Below are 17,446 nucleotides of genomic sequence, written 5' to 3'. Positions count from 1 at the left end.
TGATAAGCGTGTCAATACTTTAGTGGTGAAGAAATGTTTGCTGCTGGACATCTGGGTGTATCTGGATGCAGAGGAACATTCTTCTGAATCAACAGTGTATCCTAGTGGATAGGTTAAATCTTGATTTGTTTAAGCATTAGCTACTTGCTGAATGTAATTATGCTTTCACTGATAACAGTAGTTTTTAGTTTAGTTGGTGAGACGTAATAGCACCTCTTAATGAGACAATTCTTGTCCATCACTGAGGAAGAATGGAGAAGTTATGACTTTTCCAAAAAACTGGACATAGCTCAGTCTTAATGTGAAAGGAGTTCTGCTGTGTTGGGTTAGGAATAAAGCACATCGATGTCCTCCCGTTATCAAGTATATTTCACCTGTTTGATTCTCAAAGAGAAGAATACTAGGTTTACATTTTTAATTAAAATTCCGTAGAAGTCTTTCGGGTCAATCCCTGCTAGTCAAATTAAGCAGGCCAAGCCTAGACCACTACGTCTTTTCCCCAGCGGCCCCACTAGAGAGCCAAGTCTTTCGGCCCAGCCGGCCCGACTCTGCTCTCTGCTGGCGCCTTCTGTCCGGCCCCGGCCCCGCCCCGGCCCCGCCCCGGCCCCGCCCCCGCCCCGGCCCCGCCCCCGCCCCGGCCCAGGCTCCGCCCCGCCCCGTCCCGTCTCCCTTCCCCCGTCCTCAACCCATTTCTTCAGCCAGTGGTTCTCGCCCCGCCCCTCAGCGCCGCGCCGCAGAAAAATCCCGCCGTGGGCCGCTCTGGCCCCCTGGAGGACTCAGCATCTGTGTCCGGCGGTGCACGCCGGCGGTGGGCGGGTCCGACGTGAGGTGCGCGGAGCCATTGGGGTAGGCTGTGTCGGGCTGCTCTAGTCTCGTGTTTTGGTGATGCGGTCGGGCGAGATGTGGAGGCTCCTGTCGAGGTGAGTGAGCGAGCGGCCGAGGGCGCGCCCGTCAGCTGCGCTCGCCGACGTGGAAAAGCGTCGGGGTGGGGACGGCCTCTCCTCGAAATTTCGAGTCTCCCTTGGACGCGAGCCCCGGCTTTCCTCGGTGTCTCGCCGTTACTCTTTCTGGCCACCTCTTTGAAGCACCACCTTTGTGTTCTGCCCCTCTCGCTCCTACTCAGCCTTGACCCCTATTTCTTTCTTCAAAGTTGAGGATAGTTTGGGGGACACGCAGGGTTTCAAGGTGGAGGAATTCGTGGCGTGTTTTGTGCGTGGCCAGTGTTGCCCCTGCGCTGGTGGGGCGGCTTTACCGTTCCGGTCCATCGGATGGCTCCAGCCGTCCTGCAGGTGTCCGGACATTTCAGCCTAGTGTTGCGGACACGCAACGTGGCGTGCTGGAGTAAGCGTGCACACATCGTGTTTAACTTTTGAAAGTGCTGCTCAATGCAGCTGGAGCTCAGCTGAGGAAATCTGGCCGCGGTCGTTTGAGGGCGCTGGGCTGCGTCAGGCTCGCACCTGCTGCCTGCCGCCTTAGGTTACCAGGTAGAGCTGAGACCCTTTAAGGGAGAACCGCCTTATTTCCGCGACAGCTTAAATTCCTGGGTTCCTTAGCTCACGGAGAGCCTTGGTAAATACCAAGAAAATCAGTCCATTGAGTCATTGCTGCTGCTTTTTTGAAATTGTGAGCAGATACCAAATTATTTCAGAAAGAAATTGGAAGACATGTTTAAGTTAACTGACTTGGGAAAGAATCGGTCATTCGCAGAGTGCAGGATGGCTTTATTCCACCCCACATTTCAAGGTGCCGACTGGTTAGGTGAGTCCTGGACTAGTTTGGAAGCTTTGATCAGAGATGCCTTTTTCAGGGCTAGCTGTGGAGTGGCTGCTACCCTAGCAAAGCGGAGGCCTGAGATCAAGGTCGTCCAGTCTACGACAGCCTAGCCTACAAGTGTATTAAGGAACAGGGGGCCACAGAGAGTGTTTCTGCGAGGAAATAAGGGTTCTGTGCTGTGGTTGACATGGTTGGGTAGTCCCTCTTGAACTTCGGCCTTCCTTGGCTTTTCTGGCATTGTCTTGCTTTTCTCCGACCACTCCACTGCTTACTTTTTGCTCTAGTGCCAATTCAGCCCTTGGACATTTTTCTGTTCCCAAATAAAACACCTCTCTCTGAAGATAACTCTCCAATTTGTATGTTTAACTTTGACTTATCCTGAGCTCTAGTGCTAGTCACAACCACCTGAATGTCTCATTTGTGTCTCAAATATAAATTTGCACATAAATGCAACCCTTACTCCTCATCAGCACTTTCAGCTTCTTGGCGCTATCCTTCTAGATTTCTAAATCCTTATCTCTTCCTACTCATTTGAATTTTAGCAGTCTTCTCAAAGTTAGCGTTTGTTCATTTTGTTCATTTTTCGGGGTGGACTTACCTCTTCCCTCTTGGCATAGGTTCTGCACCTGACTGCCAGATTAATCTTGTTGACGTTTACTTCAGTGCCTGCCAGTCCTCTGCTCAGAAGCTCTTAGAGGTGCCCCCCTACCTAGGGAATTAAATAAAAACGTTCCAGCCTGGCTTTCAAAGATTTGGCTCCAATTTACTTCATGAATTCAACAATACTTACTGTTATGTTCTAGCTTCTGGGCCGTGCTGTTCTAGGCACTTCTGTTATCCTGTAGCCAACCTGGACGACTTGTTGTTCTTATTGTTTCTTATGGAGGCGGTCAAGTCTGAAAGGAGAGCAGACATGAAACAAATATTTAAGCAAAAGTAATACTTTGTTGCCAATTCTGATAAGTGTCTCAAAGGAAAAGTACAATTATGAGAGAGCCAGATTTAGGAAGGAAGATGGGGTCAGGAAGCCTCTTTAAGAGGCTGATCTTTGAGTTGTTAATAGTGCTCATTCCTTTTTCCATCTGCTCTCTACTCTGGCGAACTACATTATTTTGGTTCTTGCTTCTTGGGGGCTGCCTCTTTTTCTTTTACTTCTATCTAGTTGTGTCTGAAGGGTTAATATTTGATTTTCTGGTTTTTCTTTTTTCTGTGCTGGGAGTCACAAACCCAAAAGCAGAGGCAATTGAGTGATACTCGCTAGATGGCAGCAGTGGGGACTCCTGGGGGCCTAGTGAGCTACAGAGAATGCCCTAAATGAGGCGGCTTCTCGGCCCCAGGAATTGTTGCCATTAGAGAATGTAGACCCAGGGTTTCCACAATGACCAATTTTTCTGGAAAAGCTGGAAAACTGCACTTTTAGTTGAAATCTCGATTTTTAAATGTTTGCAGTTTTAAAGCACTGCTGACTAAGCAAAACACATTTATAGACCCAGGTAGCCTTTAGGTCACTAGTTTTCAACTGCATCTTTTTCAATTATTCCTCTTAGAGAGCTGAGAGGTTCTTATGCCTCAGTGAGTATCTCTGCATGTGACTTCCTGACGTGTCCTAACTTTTCTTTCAAGCTCCATTCTCTCTTCTCTACTTGCTGTTGAATATTTCTACTCATGGCAGTATAAACTCAAGAAATTCAAAATTGAATTCATTCATTCTACAAACCAGGTAGTTTCCTTCCCAACCTTTTCAGTACCTATATTCTGCTGGCTATCCTGGCTTGAAATCCTGGAGTCATTTTTGACATAATTCTTTTCTTTTCCATTGGGTTTTTACTTCATAATAACTTGATAAATCATTCTGTTTCCACAGCTGCTGTTTGTCAGTTCATACCTGAATTGTTTGGCCTTGATTTTCTGCTTTATTCACTTTTTACTTTGCCTGCATCTGCTGTAATAATCTTCATTAGGCACTGTTTTTATTATATCATCTTCTTAAACAGTTTTATCAAGTTAATTTTGTAAGCCCATGTGTGTTTTATTGGATAATTGCAAAAATCTCCTAAATTATAAGTTTCTCCTCCTTCTAGAACAGTTGTTTTTAACTTTAGCTTGTATCAGATCACCTGGAGAGTTTGTTAAACATGGATTTCTGGGCCTTACCCCACAGTTTCTGACTCACTGGGTCTGGGATGGGGCCAAGAATTTCTTCTTCTTCTTCTTCTTTTTTTTTTTTTGAGATTAACCCTGAGCTAACATCTGCTGCCAATCCTCCTCTTTTTGCTGAGGAAGACTGGCCCTGAGCTAACATCCCTGCCCATCTTCCTCTATTTTATATGTGGGACACCTGCCACAGCATGGTTTGCTGAGCGGTGCTGAGTCCGCACCCGGGATCTGAACCGGTGAACCCCGGGCTGCCAAAGTGGAACGTGCGCACTTAACCGCTGAGCCACCGGGCTAGCCCGGGGCCAAGAATTTCCATGTCTGATAAGTTCCCAGGGGGTGCCCATGGTGCTGGTCCAGGAAACACGCTTTGAGAACTGCTCCCAGCAGCCAAATTGACCATGACCTGAAGGAAAGGAGCCTTCAGGTGATGAAGTGAATTAGTAAATTAGCAGTAGCTGGGATGTGCATGCTCTCTTCCCCTCCACCAGATGGCAGTTTTGACGCCAATGGGAGGGAAAGAGAAGAGCAGGAATTCAGAATTACTTGGGGACTGAATACTGAAATACTTTGAGATATATAAGTTAATATCAGATTTTAAATAACAGCTGAGTATGAATTGGAACAAATAGAAGCAATATGATTATATGAAATGTGGCAAGGAGTTTTGTTGTCTTTAGGTTTATTTTCTCTTTTTTTGTAGTAATCAGGGATTTTTGTAACCTATAAATGCCGTGCATGGTGCTTCGCACTTGCACTTGGTAGGTTTAGGTTAACTTTCTTTGAATGAGATAAAATTCCCACTAATAAAACTGGGACTTGAAGCTAGGCCTGTGTTTCTCTTTTTTTATTCTTTATGCTGTACGTAGTACTTAAACTGTTGTTATAAAAGTTGCCAGTCTGGCAGCACCGTCTTTAACCATAAACTGGCATTTGGGTACTGGCCTCATTAAGGAATTCAAAGTTATTCTGGATCTAAAGAAATTAATGCTTACATTTTTTGATACTTAAAAAAAGTTCCAAAAAGGTGAAATTGAGTTAAGTTGAAAAAACTTTTCAGAAATGGTGCTTCAGGGTAAGTATAGTTCACATCTTAAAAGTCTATATGAAATTCCTGTTTAGAAGAGATTCCTAGGTAAGCTAGGATCTGTCACTTCAGTTTTCTTTTTACAAAGTAGTGATTTTGATGACAGCTTGTCTGCACTTTGGAATCCGTTTAAAAACTGTCGAAATCCCTGTGGTCCACCTCCAGAGTTTGCTTTAATTGGTCTTAGTAGTGACCTGGGCTTTGGAATGCTCACAAGAGCCCTCAGGTGATTCTAATGAGCAAACAAGTTGTGGAATTACTGGGCTAGGAGAAGAATATTTTACTTGTGGTAAGGCAAATTCAAAATATGCTAGTCTAGGAATGAAAAGTGTGACTGATTTCAGCAAATTAGTGATTTCCCTCTTTTTTGTAGTAGTATTCAATTTGAATGTAATATGAAAGGGAAGTCATATAAATTCTAAAAAATAAGTTGGGTTACAAATTTTTTTTTTATAAATTCTGTTATCTAAGATGTGGTTACAAGTGTAACAATGGTCATATTGCCTTTTGAAAACATGCCTTAGCTAAACTATTGCCCCTAAGTCTCAAAGTATTCTTGAAAAGTTAATAAATTGGCACTTTATCAGTTCCATCAGATAGTATATGTATCTACACAAGTACATAGTCCTTATCGGCTGCTCCCGCTACTTGTTCCGGCTTTGACCTCTCTTTATACATCTTTAAATTTCTCTTCTTATTTAGTATGCATCCCAGTATAGTCTAACTACAGTGTTTTGATATGCCTTGCTCTCACTATTCTCTGAGTTTCTCAAGGGCAAGAGTGATTTCTTTTGGGAGATTTTTAAAAGGCCCTTTATAAAGATACAATTTGATGAATTTTTACACATTGAACATATCTGTTTCACTGGCACCTGGATCAAGAAACAAGGTAGTCCCAACATCCAGAATCCCTGGTCTTGCCCCTTCTAATCATTGCCCTCCCTTATGTTTCTTTTACTTACTTCTTTAATTACAATGTGCATAAAGTACTTAAATGTGCTGTTTGAAGTCTATAGCTTAGTGAACTTTTACGTGTGTCTACAGTCCTCTCACCTTCCTCTGGATAGAGAGTTTCTAACACTCCATGTTTCCTTATACTCCTCCTCTGCTTCCCCCACCCTCCACTATTCTGACTTTTGTTATTACTGATAACTTTTGCCAAGTTGTGTCTTAAGCTTTGTATTCCTAGCCTAACAACACTTTTAAAACAACAAATTTAGAAGTGTATTGTGTTTATTGTTTTGTAGCCTGCTTTTTTTTGGTAACTTCTGTCATGACTATTTTTCCATGTCATAAGTATTATTTAAATATTTTTATTGGCTGTGTGGTGGTTTTGTGTAGATGACAGTCTTTAAAATATTACCATATTGTTAGATATTTACTTGGTTTCCAGTTTTTCCCTTATGTAAATAGTTGTGAATGTCTTTATAAATCAAACCTTGGTCATAGCTCTGAGATTTCTTTAATACAAATGCTTGTGGAATTGTTAGGTATAAGGGTATGATCATTTTAAAGGTGTGGATCTATGTTTCCAGATTACCTACTGGAAAGGCAATACCAATTTACATATCTCACAGCAGTGTCTGAGAATGCCTATTGCATCCTTATCATACTTTTTTTTTTAATTAATGGACTTTATTTTTTAGAGCAGTTTTAAGTTTACAGAAAAATTGAGCAGAAAATGTTGACAACTGTATAATGACATGTCTCTACCATTACAGTCATACAGACGAGTTTCATGGCGCTGCATATTCTTGTGCTCCACCTTTTCTTCCCTCTGTCCCTTCCCCAAACCACTGGCAACCACTGATCTTTTTACTGTCCCCAGAATTTTACCTTTTATAGAGTGTCCTGTAGTTGGAATCATACAATGTATAGCCTTTTCAGATTGGCTTCTTTCGCTTAGCAATATGCATTTAAGGTTCCTCTATGCCTTTTTGTGGAATGATAGCTGATTTTTTTTTAATTGCTGAGGAATATGCCATTTTATAGCTGTGCCACAGTTTGTTTATTCACCTACTGAAGGACCTCTTGGTTACTTCCACATTTTGGCTAATATGAAGAAAGCCACCATAAACATTCATGTGCAGGTTTTTTTGTGGATGTAGATTTTCAGCTCATTTGAGTAAATGCCAAGGAGTGCAGTTGCTGGATCATGTGGTCAGAGTATGTTTTAGTTTTGTAAGAAACTGCCAAACTGTCTTTCAAAGTGACTCTACTGTTTTGTGTTCCTACCAGCAATGAATGAGAGTTAAACCTTTTTAAATTTTTTTCTTTTTAACTTCTAATATCATTTAGAAGAGGCTAAAGCAAAAGGGAATGTAGTATTTATACATTGAGATATGAGTACCCACGTTATTGTGTTCATTGTATTTGTTTCAGGTTTAATTCATTCAGAAGGACTCATGTCATACTGCAACACTTGGTAAGTTTGTATTCCTAGCCTAACAACACTTTTAAAACAACAAATTTAGAAGTTTTTGTTGATTGTTTTGTGTTTGTTGTACTGTGTTTATTGTTTTGTAGCCTGCTTTTTTGTAACTTCTGTCATGACTATTTTTCCATGTCATAAGTATTATTTAATTATTTTTATTGGCTGTGTGATGGTTTTGTGTAGATGACAGTTTTTAAAATATTGCTATATTGTTAGATATTTACTTGGTTTCCAGTTTTTCCCTTATGTAAATAGTTGTGAATGTCTTTAGAAATCAAACTTTGGTTATAGCTCTGAGATTTCTTTAATACAAATGCTTTGTTTGGGACTTTGTTTTGCTGGCATTATTAGATTATGATGTGTAACTTAAAATGTCATTGCTAGGGAAGTAGAAGTACTGGCATGTTTTGTTGACCTTGGTTCATTGTTCCCAATTTTATAGTGTCAGGACTTGACACACATAACTTGTGGGAGGTGGCATAAGGTTATGGATAAGAGCATAGATCTTCAAATCAGAATGGCTGGGTTTAATAATGGGTACACTACTTAATCCTGGGCATATTACTTGACCTCTCTCAGCCTCCTTTTTGATATATATAAAAATGGGGATAATAGCATCCACCTTAGAGTGCTTATGCATAATAAATAAGATAATACATTAAAAAAATGTAGCATAGTGCTTGGTATATAATAATCATTTTATACATGTTAGCTACAATTGTACTAATAGTACCCTTACAAAGCTTAGATGTCCTTAGTTTATCACATTGCAAGGTAGAAATAATTTTTATTTTTGTATTTCTCTGCTACAGACTGGATTTTTGTGTCATCCCCAAATTCATATGTTGTAATCTAATCCTCAGTGTGATGGTATTTGGAGGTCAGGCCTGTGGGAGATAATTAGGTCAGGAGAGTGGAGCTCTCTTGAATGTTATCAGAGCTCTTATGAAAGAGACCCTGGAGAACTCCCTCACCTCCTCTACCTTGTGAGGAATGACACAGTGAGAAGAAAGCCATCCATGAATGAGGAAATGGAACCACACCAGACACTGAATCCGTGGGTGCCTTGATTTGGACTTCCCAGCCTCCAGAACTGTAAGAAATAAATATCTGTTGTATAAGCCACCCAGTCTATGGTATTTTTGTTATAGTGGTTCGAATGGGCTAAGACATCCTCATACAGCCTGACAAGTACCTTGAATGAAAAAAGTCACTCTTGATATAGCACTTACTGTATGCCAGGTGCTATTCTAAGTACTTGGTATGGATGAGCTCACTTAGTTCTTGTTATAGTTGTATGGAGTAAAAACTATTGATCTTTTATCTGCAATTCTGAAACCTCAAAACTAAAAGTTTGATTTGATGACAAAATCTGATCTAACGTACTTGAAGCTCTTTTTGTCTTTATCCTAACTAGTGAAATATTACTGTTTTGGTGCAGAAGTATTAAAGCATTTGATTACAGTTTACTGACCTAGACTCCACTTGAAGTGTTTTATATAGTATGTAATGTGTGCTGTGTTTCCTTTCAAAATCTAGAAAGTTTTCTGAATTCTGAAATGCATCTAGATCCAAGGGTTTTTTTGTTGTTGTTGTTAAGAGATTATGGCCTTATCCCTATTTAATGGATCAGAGATTGAGGGACAGAGAGGCTAACTAATATGCCCCAATGTCACACAGCTAGTAAATAGGAGATGGGATTTGAATCCAGGTGAGCTGGCTCCATAGCCTTACCTCCTGCACTCTACAGCCTCTGGTAGAGTGGGCACTAAGTGGCTATTGTGGATGTATGGACTTGTGGACTATTGCGGACTTGTTTCTCAGGTAAGCCTAAGTGGAGATGGACATCTGAAGACTGGGATATCCTTTCCTACCTTTACTTAATTTCATCAGCTGATATACATGGGGGCTGAGGAGTTTACTGGAAAAATAACTTAGAACGATGTCAATGATTCCTATTTAGATGTACGCACACAGAATAGAACGACCTAACAGAATCCAGATCACATGGGGCTGTGGTGAACTGGGGCATAAACCACACTGAGAGAAGGCAGATAAACTGGGCTCTCATTGACAACCTGAGGGGCAAATGGTTCTAGGTCCCAGTGTTGGCTTTTACATGTACTTCAGAGAGAGAGAGGCTGTATCCCAAATAGTGCTTCTGTGACCCTTCTAAGAGAGCCAATAGAGAGCAAGATCCCTTTTTATTTCATAGTGGAGTCATGGAAATATGGCATCAATGGCAGTATTGTAGGCAGACTTATGAGAAGTAGACAGGACTGATTTGTGACAATAGTGTGACATTTCTTGTGACCTTTCCAAGATCCTTGAATGGAGGCCAAGGTTCTGCATTTCTACAGATGGGGTTTGTCAAGCTAATGCAAACTAGTGGAACCTATTAATGAGGTCTCATTTGTATCCATAGGCTGATTTGGATGTATTTTTACTACAAAGATATTCACAGAAAGACTTTTCTTTCTCTATAATCTTCCATTTTAAACTCTTACACAGCATTTTAATTTAATGTGCAAAAGTTCATTTCGTCCACATAGTTTTGACTTGGACATGGAGAAAACTTCTTTTTTCTTTCAGAAAGTAGTTCTTTTCAGTATGAAGGTATACGGATTGGACCCATGAAATGCTACTGCACATATCCTTTTCATGACAGCAAGCATGTTCTTATGCTGTATGTCCAGATGATGGTCTAGAATCAGTATCAACCAATTTATAATCTGTGCCATCTGAACAGACATTTATTAAGTGTTTGTGTATGCAAAGAACTTAACTAAGCACTTTGAGATACTACTACGAAAAAGGCAGTTCCTGACCCTAAGAAATGAATAGTCTAATGAAAGAGATAGAAATATGTACTAATAAAGAGTGGTAAAAAGGCCAAATACATAAATTAGAGGTGAACAAAAGTGAACAAAAGTGGGATAGACTGATGTTGACTCTGAAACCAATGAAAGCTTTCTGGAGGAATAATTTATTGGATCTGGGCCTAGTAGCATGATCAAGCGTTTCAACAAGTAGAGATGGGAAGTAGTGGAAGTTCATGTAGTAGCCCTAAGAGGTGATTATATTATCTCCGTTTTACAAATGCAGAAATTGAAGCTCTGAGAGTAACTTGCCTGAGGGTGTACAGTAGTGAGTGGCAAAACTAATGTTTAAGTTCATCTGACTCCAAAATCTCTTTTCTTTCTATTACACAATATGCTTATTCTTGGTGGCAAGAACTGCAAGATGGAGAATGGAGGTTACATTCGGGTTTTGTGAGTATCCATTATAAGGAATGCAGTGCAGCAGTGGGCCTAGAGAGTTTACCTGGGCAGATGTGGAGAGACTTGAAGCCTATGTCAAGTAATTTTGGATGTTTTTGAAGTTAATGGAGAGTCACTGAGTATCTTTGATTGGGAGTGACAAGATTAGGAGTGTGCTGTAGCAAAATTTCTCTGATGGCAGTGTGAAGTATAGACCACTGGGCAAAGATCCTGGAAATCTGCAAAAAAGGAAAATTATAATAATGCTGTGTGGCTAGGGCAATGAGAATGGAAAGTAACGGATAGATAAGAGAGTCATTTTAGAAATAGATTCTCTGGTACTTGGCTACAGCCTCAAGATGTTGGTAGAGAGGGAAGGAGAACAGGTAGAAATCAAAGATAAGACCAACATTTTGAGCTTAGTTGACTGAGAAAATGTCATGCCTTTAGCTGTGCTGTGTTACCTGAGGGAACAGAGGAGGAGAAACGAGTGTGGTGGAGAGAGATCCTTCCCCAGTGCCTTCAGAGGGAGTGTGGTCCTGCCAACACCCGGATCTCAAACTTAGAGTGTCTGGAACTGAAAGACAATAAATTTCTGTTCAAGCCACTTAGTTTGTGTACTTTGTCAGGACAGCCTTAGCAAACCTATATGATTATCATGATACATGTCAAAACCAAGATTATTGGTATATATTAATATTAACTTCAGACTTCATTTGGATTTCACCGATTTTTTCATTAATTTTCTGTTCTAAGATCCAATCAATGACACTACGTTGCCATTTCCTTGTCATGTCTCCTTAATCTCTTCTGGTCTGTGACAGTTTCTCAGTCTTGTTTTTCATAACTTTGACAGTTTTGAAGAGTACTGGCCAGGTAGCCTGTAAAATATCCTCTATCTGGGCTTGTGATGGACTGTGTAATTAGACTATGGTTAAAAGGTTTTTGCAAAGAATATCACAAAGGAAAAGCCGCCTTCTCATCACATCATACCACAGAGTATCTGTGGGTTTTGACACATGCATCGGGGAGTACATGACATCCACGCGACATAGCTGGTGACGCTTACCTTCATCACTTGGTTAAGGTGGTGTTTGTCAGGGTTTTCTGCTCTAAAGTTACCATTTTTCCCTTTTCATACTTTATTCTTTGGAAGCAAGTCATTAAGTTCAGCCCACACTCAAAAGTTGAGGGGACTAAGCTCTACCTTCTGGAAGGGTGCTGTCTACATACATTATTTGGAGTTCTTCTGTAAGGAAGATTCTCTCTTCTCCATTTATTTATTTATTCAGTTATTTATATCAATGTGGACTCATGGATATCTATTTATTTTTGATTAATTTTTTTATTGTGGTCATAATAGTTTGTAACATTGTGAAATTTCAGTTGTATGTTATTTGTCAGACACCATATAAGGGTGCCCCTTTACCCCTTGTGTCCACCCCCCACCTACCTTCCCCCAGGTAACCACTAAACTGTTCTCTTTGTCCATAAGTTTGTTTATGTTCATGGATATTTATTTTATTCTTTGGGTTACAATCTAATATCCTATTATTTATTTTCTTACTCAGATTATTCTGACTTTGGCCATTAGGAATACCTTCATTTTGGCTCCTGTGTCTCTTTGATATGACCCCATCCTTTTAATTTTTAAAAATCAAGATCTGAGCTCTGGGAGTACTTTTTGCTACTGGAGTGTCATGGCTTTCTCTCCAGGAATAGAGCTAGGGTAAAGTATGTATATATATATATATATATATATATATTAGAACACATGTGTACTGTATACTAACCTACATATACGTACATATCTATAATTGTTCCTGTATTTATCTATGTGTATATATTAAGCTAAACATGAGTTCATACCGATGTCTCTGACTTTAATCCAGGGCAGAGTTTATTCTAGCTTTCCTGTCTTGATTATCTGTAACTGTCCACCATCTGTTACTTATTTAATCCCAGTGTACATGCAAAGCAGTTTCAGAATTGCTAACCACCCCCTAGGAGAAACGGATTTACCAACTAGAGCGTTGATGTACAGTTCCTTTTGTATTTTTTCTTAGAGTTTCTAATCAAACCACTGTTTTCCAAAATTATTTAGGTCAGCAACCCTGCTGCCACTGCAACCACCATGATCACTTCAGTGAGGTTATATCATACATGAGTACTTCAGTTACATTTATTTGTCACCATCTGCATTCCATGTTGGAATCCCCTCACATCCTGGCTGATTTTTAAAAAACATAATTTGTATACATTAAAGTTCCCTCTTTGTTATGCATGTTTCTGTGAGTTTTGGCAAATGCGTAAATCATGCATCCACCACCCCAAGACCGTATACAGCAGTTCCATCACCCTACAAATTCTCCTGTACTTCCCCTTTGTAGTCAACCACTTCTCCCACCTCCAACCACTGATCTGTGTTATGTCTCTATAGTTTTGTTCTTTACAGAACAGAACATCGTATGAATGGAATCATACATTATAGAGGGTCTGGATTCTTCCATTTGGCAAAGTGCATTTAAAATTCATTTATGTTGTTACATGAATTGATAGCTTGGTCCTTTTTAACACCAAAGAATATTCCATTGTAGTTTATCTATTTTCCTGTTGAAGAGCATCTTGTTTGCCTCCAGTTTTTAGACAATATGAATAAAACTGCTAAACATTTGGGTATAGGTTTTTATGTGAATATAAGTTTTTAATTCACTTGAGTAAATACCTAGATTGCTAGATTGTATGGTAAGTCTATGTATAACTTTACAAGAGTTTGCCAAATTGTTTTCCAAAGTGGCTGTACCATTTTCCATTCCCACCAACAGTGAACAAGAGTTCCTATTGCTCTGTGTACTTGGCAGCATGTTATTGTCTGTTTTCGGATTTTAGCCATTTTAATCTGTGCATGGTGGTATCTCATTGTAGTTTTAATTTGCATTTTCCTAATGATAAATGATATTGTGTTTCATGTGTTTATTTGCCATCCCTATATCCTCTTTTGTGAACATCTTCAGTTTCGTTTGTTTGTTTTTTTACTGAGGAAGATTAGCCCTGAGCTAACATCTGTGCTAGTCTTCCTCTACTTTATATGTGGGTCGCCACCACAGTGTGGCTGATGAGTGGTGTAGGTCCACACCGGGGATCCAAACTTGTGAACCTCAGTTGTAGAATTTATCTGCTAAATTCTATGAAATGAGAAATTTTTGTAATATTCTAGCTGTTCAGTTTAACAGGGACCAGAAACATCATCCAGAACTAACTAGTAGGTGTTAACTTTTAACCTAATTTTCTTAACAATGTTAATTCTGAAACCTTTCCCTAAATCATTTAGGTTATATTTTGCTACACTCATTTTTCAAAAATATTTTTCTGAGAAGTTGCAGAATGACCAAGGTCGTGTATTGAAATGGGTATAATCTCTAAAAACAACATTAAAATTATTTTAAAATTGTGTGAAAGATCACTGCTGAAAATTCAGAAATCATAGTACAAAGAAGAAAATTTAAATAACCAACAATCCTATCCAAGTCTAATCACTAGACATTTTGGTATATTTCCTTCTGATTTATTGCATGTATTCATATTTGCTGTTTTTGACTCTTCTTTTTTACTTTGCATCATATTATGAAACTTGTTATTACCATTGAATATTCAAACATGTTTTTCAGTAACCGTACAGTGTTGTCATATGAGTAACATGGATTAAATGATAGGAGTACCATATATTAATTATTGTGTATTTTTGATATTGTAAATAATTGTATGAAATATCCTTTTTTGTTCTTTGAGACATTCTTGAGTAACCAAATATTCGTTATGCCTATGGTAGAAAATTTGAAAAATATGGAAAATCACAAAGAAGGTGGCCCCAAATCATTGTTTATAATTTGATGTATATATGGACATTCTTTTATTTTCTATGTATGTATATATATTTTTAACAAGATTATACTCTAATATAAATATTTCACTAGATTTTGGCTTATTTTCTGAGTATCAATTTCTAAAGTAGAATTATTTCTTCAATGTAAGAATGTTTAAAAGACTCTTCATACACATTGCCAAATTGCTTTCCATTTACACTTTCCCCTGTAAGTGCTTTTGCTTTTAAAGGTTATCTGTTGTCGGTTATGTGGCCACTGCAGTTGTATTTGTTGATGTAAATTATAGTTCCTTGTATCCTGGGTTGTGTCTGTATTTGGATCTATTCTCCTTTAGCAGGTCAGTAAACTTGGCTCATATATTTCATCAACATTACAGAAAATGAAACGACATTGGGAAGTCTGGTTTCTTTTGTGATTTTTGTGTATTCTTTTCTTTTATCAAAAATTTTTCCTTAGTATCAGTAAGATAAGACAATGAAGAATACAGTTTTCTAAGTCATATAGCTTAGTACCTTTTAAACCTAATCTATTGCCCTTTAAAAAATTATTTAAAATATTGTTTTGAATAGGAAGTAAATATGTATGGTACAAAATTCAAAAAGTTCGGTGGGGCCATACAGTAAAAAGTCTTCCCACCTCTGTCTCTCGGATGCTTGATTTTCCTTTGTGGGAGCAACTATTTTAGCAATGTCTTATGTAACCATCTAGAAGTATATTTTCTATATAAGTTTGTTTGTGTCCACGTACACAGTGGGTGGGCAGCCTAGTAAACACACTGTGCACTTGGGATTATTCCATAACAGCGTATGGAGAGGTAGCTGCCTTGCTCTTTTTAAAGGCTCCATAGCATGCATATGTATGAATGACTGTTATTTAACTAGTCTTCCACTGATAACATTTGGGTCATTTCCAGTCTCTTGCCGTTACAAATGACAATGTGGTGACTATCCTTGTGTGTATTTCATTTTGCCTGTATGTAAATATACCTACAGGGTAAATTTCTGGAACAAGAATTACTGTCAGTGTGTATGCTTTTAAAAACGTGTTGTCAGAGTGTATTCCTAGTTCTGTAATAATTCATTCTCCCACAGTATGTCTGTTTCCTCACAATTTAGACATTATAGGATGTCAAACTTTCTGATATTTGTCAGTTTGGTTAAAAAATATATCTTACTGTAGTTAGAGTTTTTAAGTTTTAATTTGAATTGAAGAGATGCAACCTTTTCTGTTGGTTAACAGCCTTTCCTGTAACCCTTTTAAGTGAATATAAATTATTTTATCTGATAATGAATTTTAAGAAAAATTAGCTCTAAATATGCAACATTATTTTATAAAAGAGGACTTAAACATTGTGTAAAGATGTTGCTTAATGTCATCAAAATATGGACTTCTGGGCTTTATTAGATTTTAGTTAATTAGCGTGTTTGATTTTAATTGGCTTTCTCCAGGTAAAATTTTCCAGTTTAAGCTGACTTTGAATTTTATGTTGCACACTGTCCCAATGTGAGGTTTAAAGCATTGTCCTTAGATAAAGGAATGTATTAAGTCTGGTGGTGCTATTAGCCCTAATAGATGTGTATAGCAGAGTCCTGAGAAATTGCTATGTAGTTTAAAATGTGTTCCTCCCAGGTTTTATAGTCGTCTTTTATATTACACGAGCAGTGAGACCTGATGATTGTTATTATGTATGAGGCCCTGAGTGAGTGTATAGGCAAGTTCTTCACAGCTATATGATATGTAAGTTTGTCGTTTTATAATCTGGCCTCAAACTACTTATGCTGCCTACTTTCCCATCATTTTCTCAACCAACCTTTATTCCACTCATGTTTAACATCTTAATATTTCCAAATACTCAGTGCTTATGTTTTAGCATGTGCTATTTTCTAGGATTCTCAACCCCCTTTTTCTTGGCATACATCAAGGCCCAGCTCAAATATCACTTTTTTCCACATTGTCAGTATCTGCTGTAGTCAGAATTATTTGCCCTCTCAGTTCATCTTTGCTTTCCAAGCACCTAACATAATGCTTGGTATACAGTAACAAATGAAAAGATTTAAGAGCATTTCATAGTCCAGGTAATTCTGGGATTGAGTGCTATTCTAAATAGTTGACTCAGTTTACTCAGAAGTAAAAATTAAACTTAAGAGGTATGTATTTTCTTTGGAATTGTCCATCTATGGTCTAAATGACTTTAGAAATCTTTGGCAGATGTATCTAGTTATTCATTCAGTTGGTTACCATTGTTAACGTAACTTTTAATGTACCATTGTGTGAAAGATTTGCATTCACTGTATATGTTTTGGTGTTGGCATGTGACAAAAACTTAATAAATTTTATCCTAAAGTTATTCTTTGTTTACACAGAGAATGTCAAAGCACACAGATGCAGCAGAAGTACTATTGGAAAGAAAAGGTTGTGCAGGAGTGATAACACTAAACAGACCAAAGTTACTAAATACACTGACTGTCGGTATGATTCGGCAGATTTATACACAGCTAAAGGTTTGTAATTTTCTTAAAGCAATTATATGGATCGTTTTAAAAGTATATCTTAGTAGAACGAAGAATAGTTCTCCTTTGGTCACTGGTTCCTTAATTCTTCATTTGATGAGTCTCTTTTCCATTCCGCTGTGTCTGTTTGGGACACCTTATAATATGTTGTTAATAATTGTGAGACAGAGAAAGAAGCCAAGTGTTCCAGATTAGAATTGCACCAGAGTGGAAGAAAATAGAAACTTCCATGTTAGTATACTATATTTTTACTAATGTAGTCCAGTATTGCATTAACCTTTTGAACAACCGCATCTGTCCAGCTATGTCTCTTCCTTTTGCATATGTTTTTAATTGCGAGTAGA

At 38.5% G+C, this 17,446-nt stretch overlaps 1 protein-coding gene across 2 annotated transcripts in view; it reads left to right on the top strand.

Moving 5' to 3' along the window:
• Window positions 1-653: 653 nt before the first annotated feature.
• HIBCH (3-hydroxyisobutyryl-CoA hydrolase) overlaps window positions 654-17,446 on the top strand; it is a 98,931-nt gene continuing 82,138 nt past the window's right edge. Inside the window, exons 1-4 of one of the 2 annotated variants that reach the window (XM_023622215.2) lie at window positions 654-920; window positions 7,397-7,439; window positions 8,261-8,543; window positions 16,956-17,093. In XM_023622215.2, coding sequence (XP_023477983.1) covers window positions 16,959-17,093 — 135 coding nt within the window. In that variant the 5' untranslated portion in view covers window positions 654-920; window positions 7,397-7,439; window positions 8,261-8,543; window positions 16,956-16,958. The remainder of the gene's footprint in view (window positions 921-7,396; window positions 7,440-8,260; window positions 8,544-16,955; window positions 17,094-17,446) is intronic. The other variant, XM_023622213.2, reaches the window with a different exon arrangement.

Source organism: Equus caballus, chromosome 18, assembly GCF_041296265.1.
Source record: "Equus caballus isolate H_3958 breed thoroughbred chromosome 18, TB-T2T, whole genome shotgun sequence".
NCBI lineage: Eukaryota > Metazoa > Chordata > Mammalia > Perissodactyla > Equidae > Equus > Equus caballus.
This window is presented reverse-complemented; position numbering and strand designations above follow the sequence as displayed.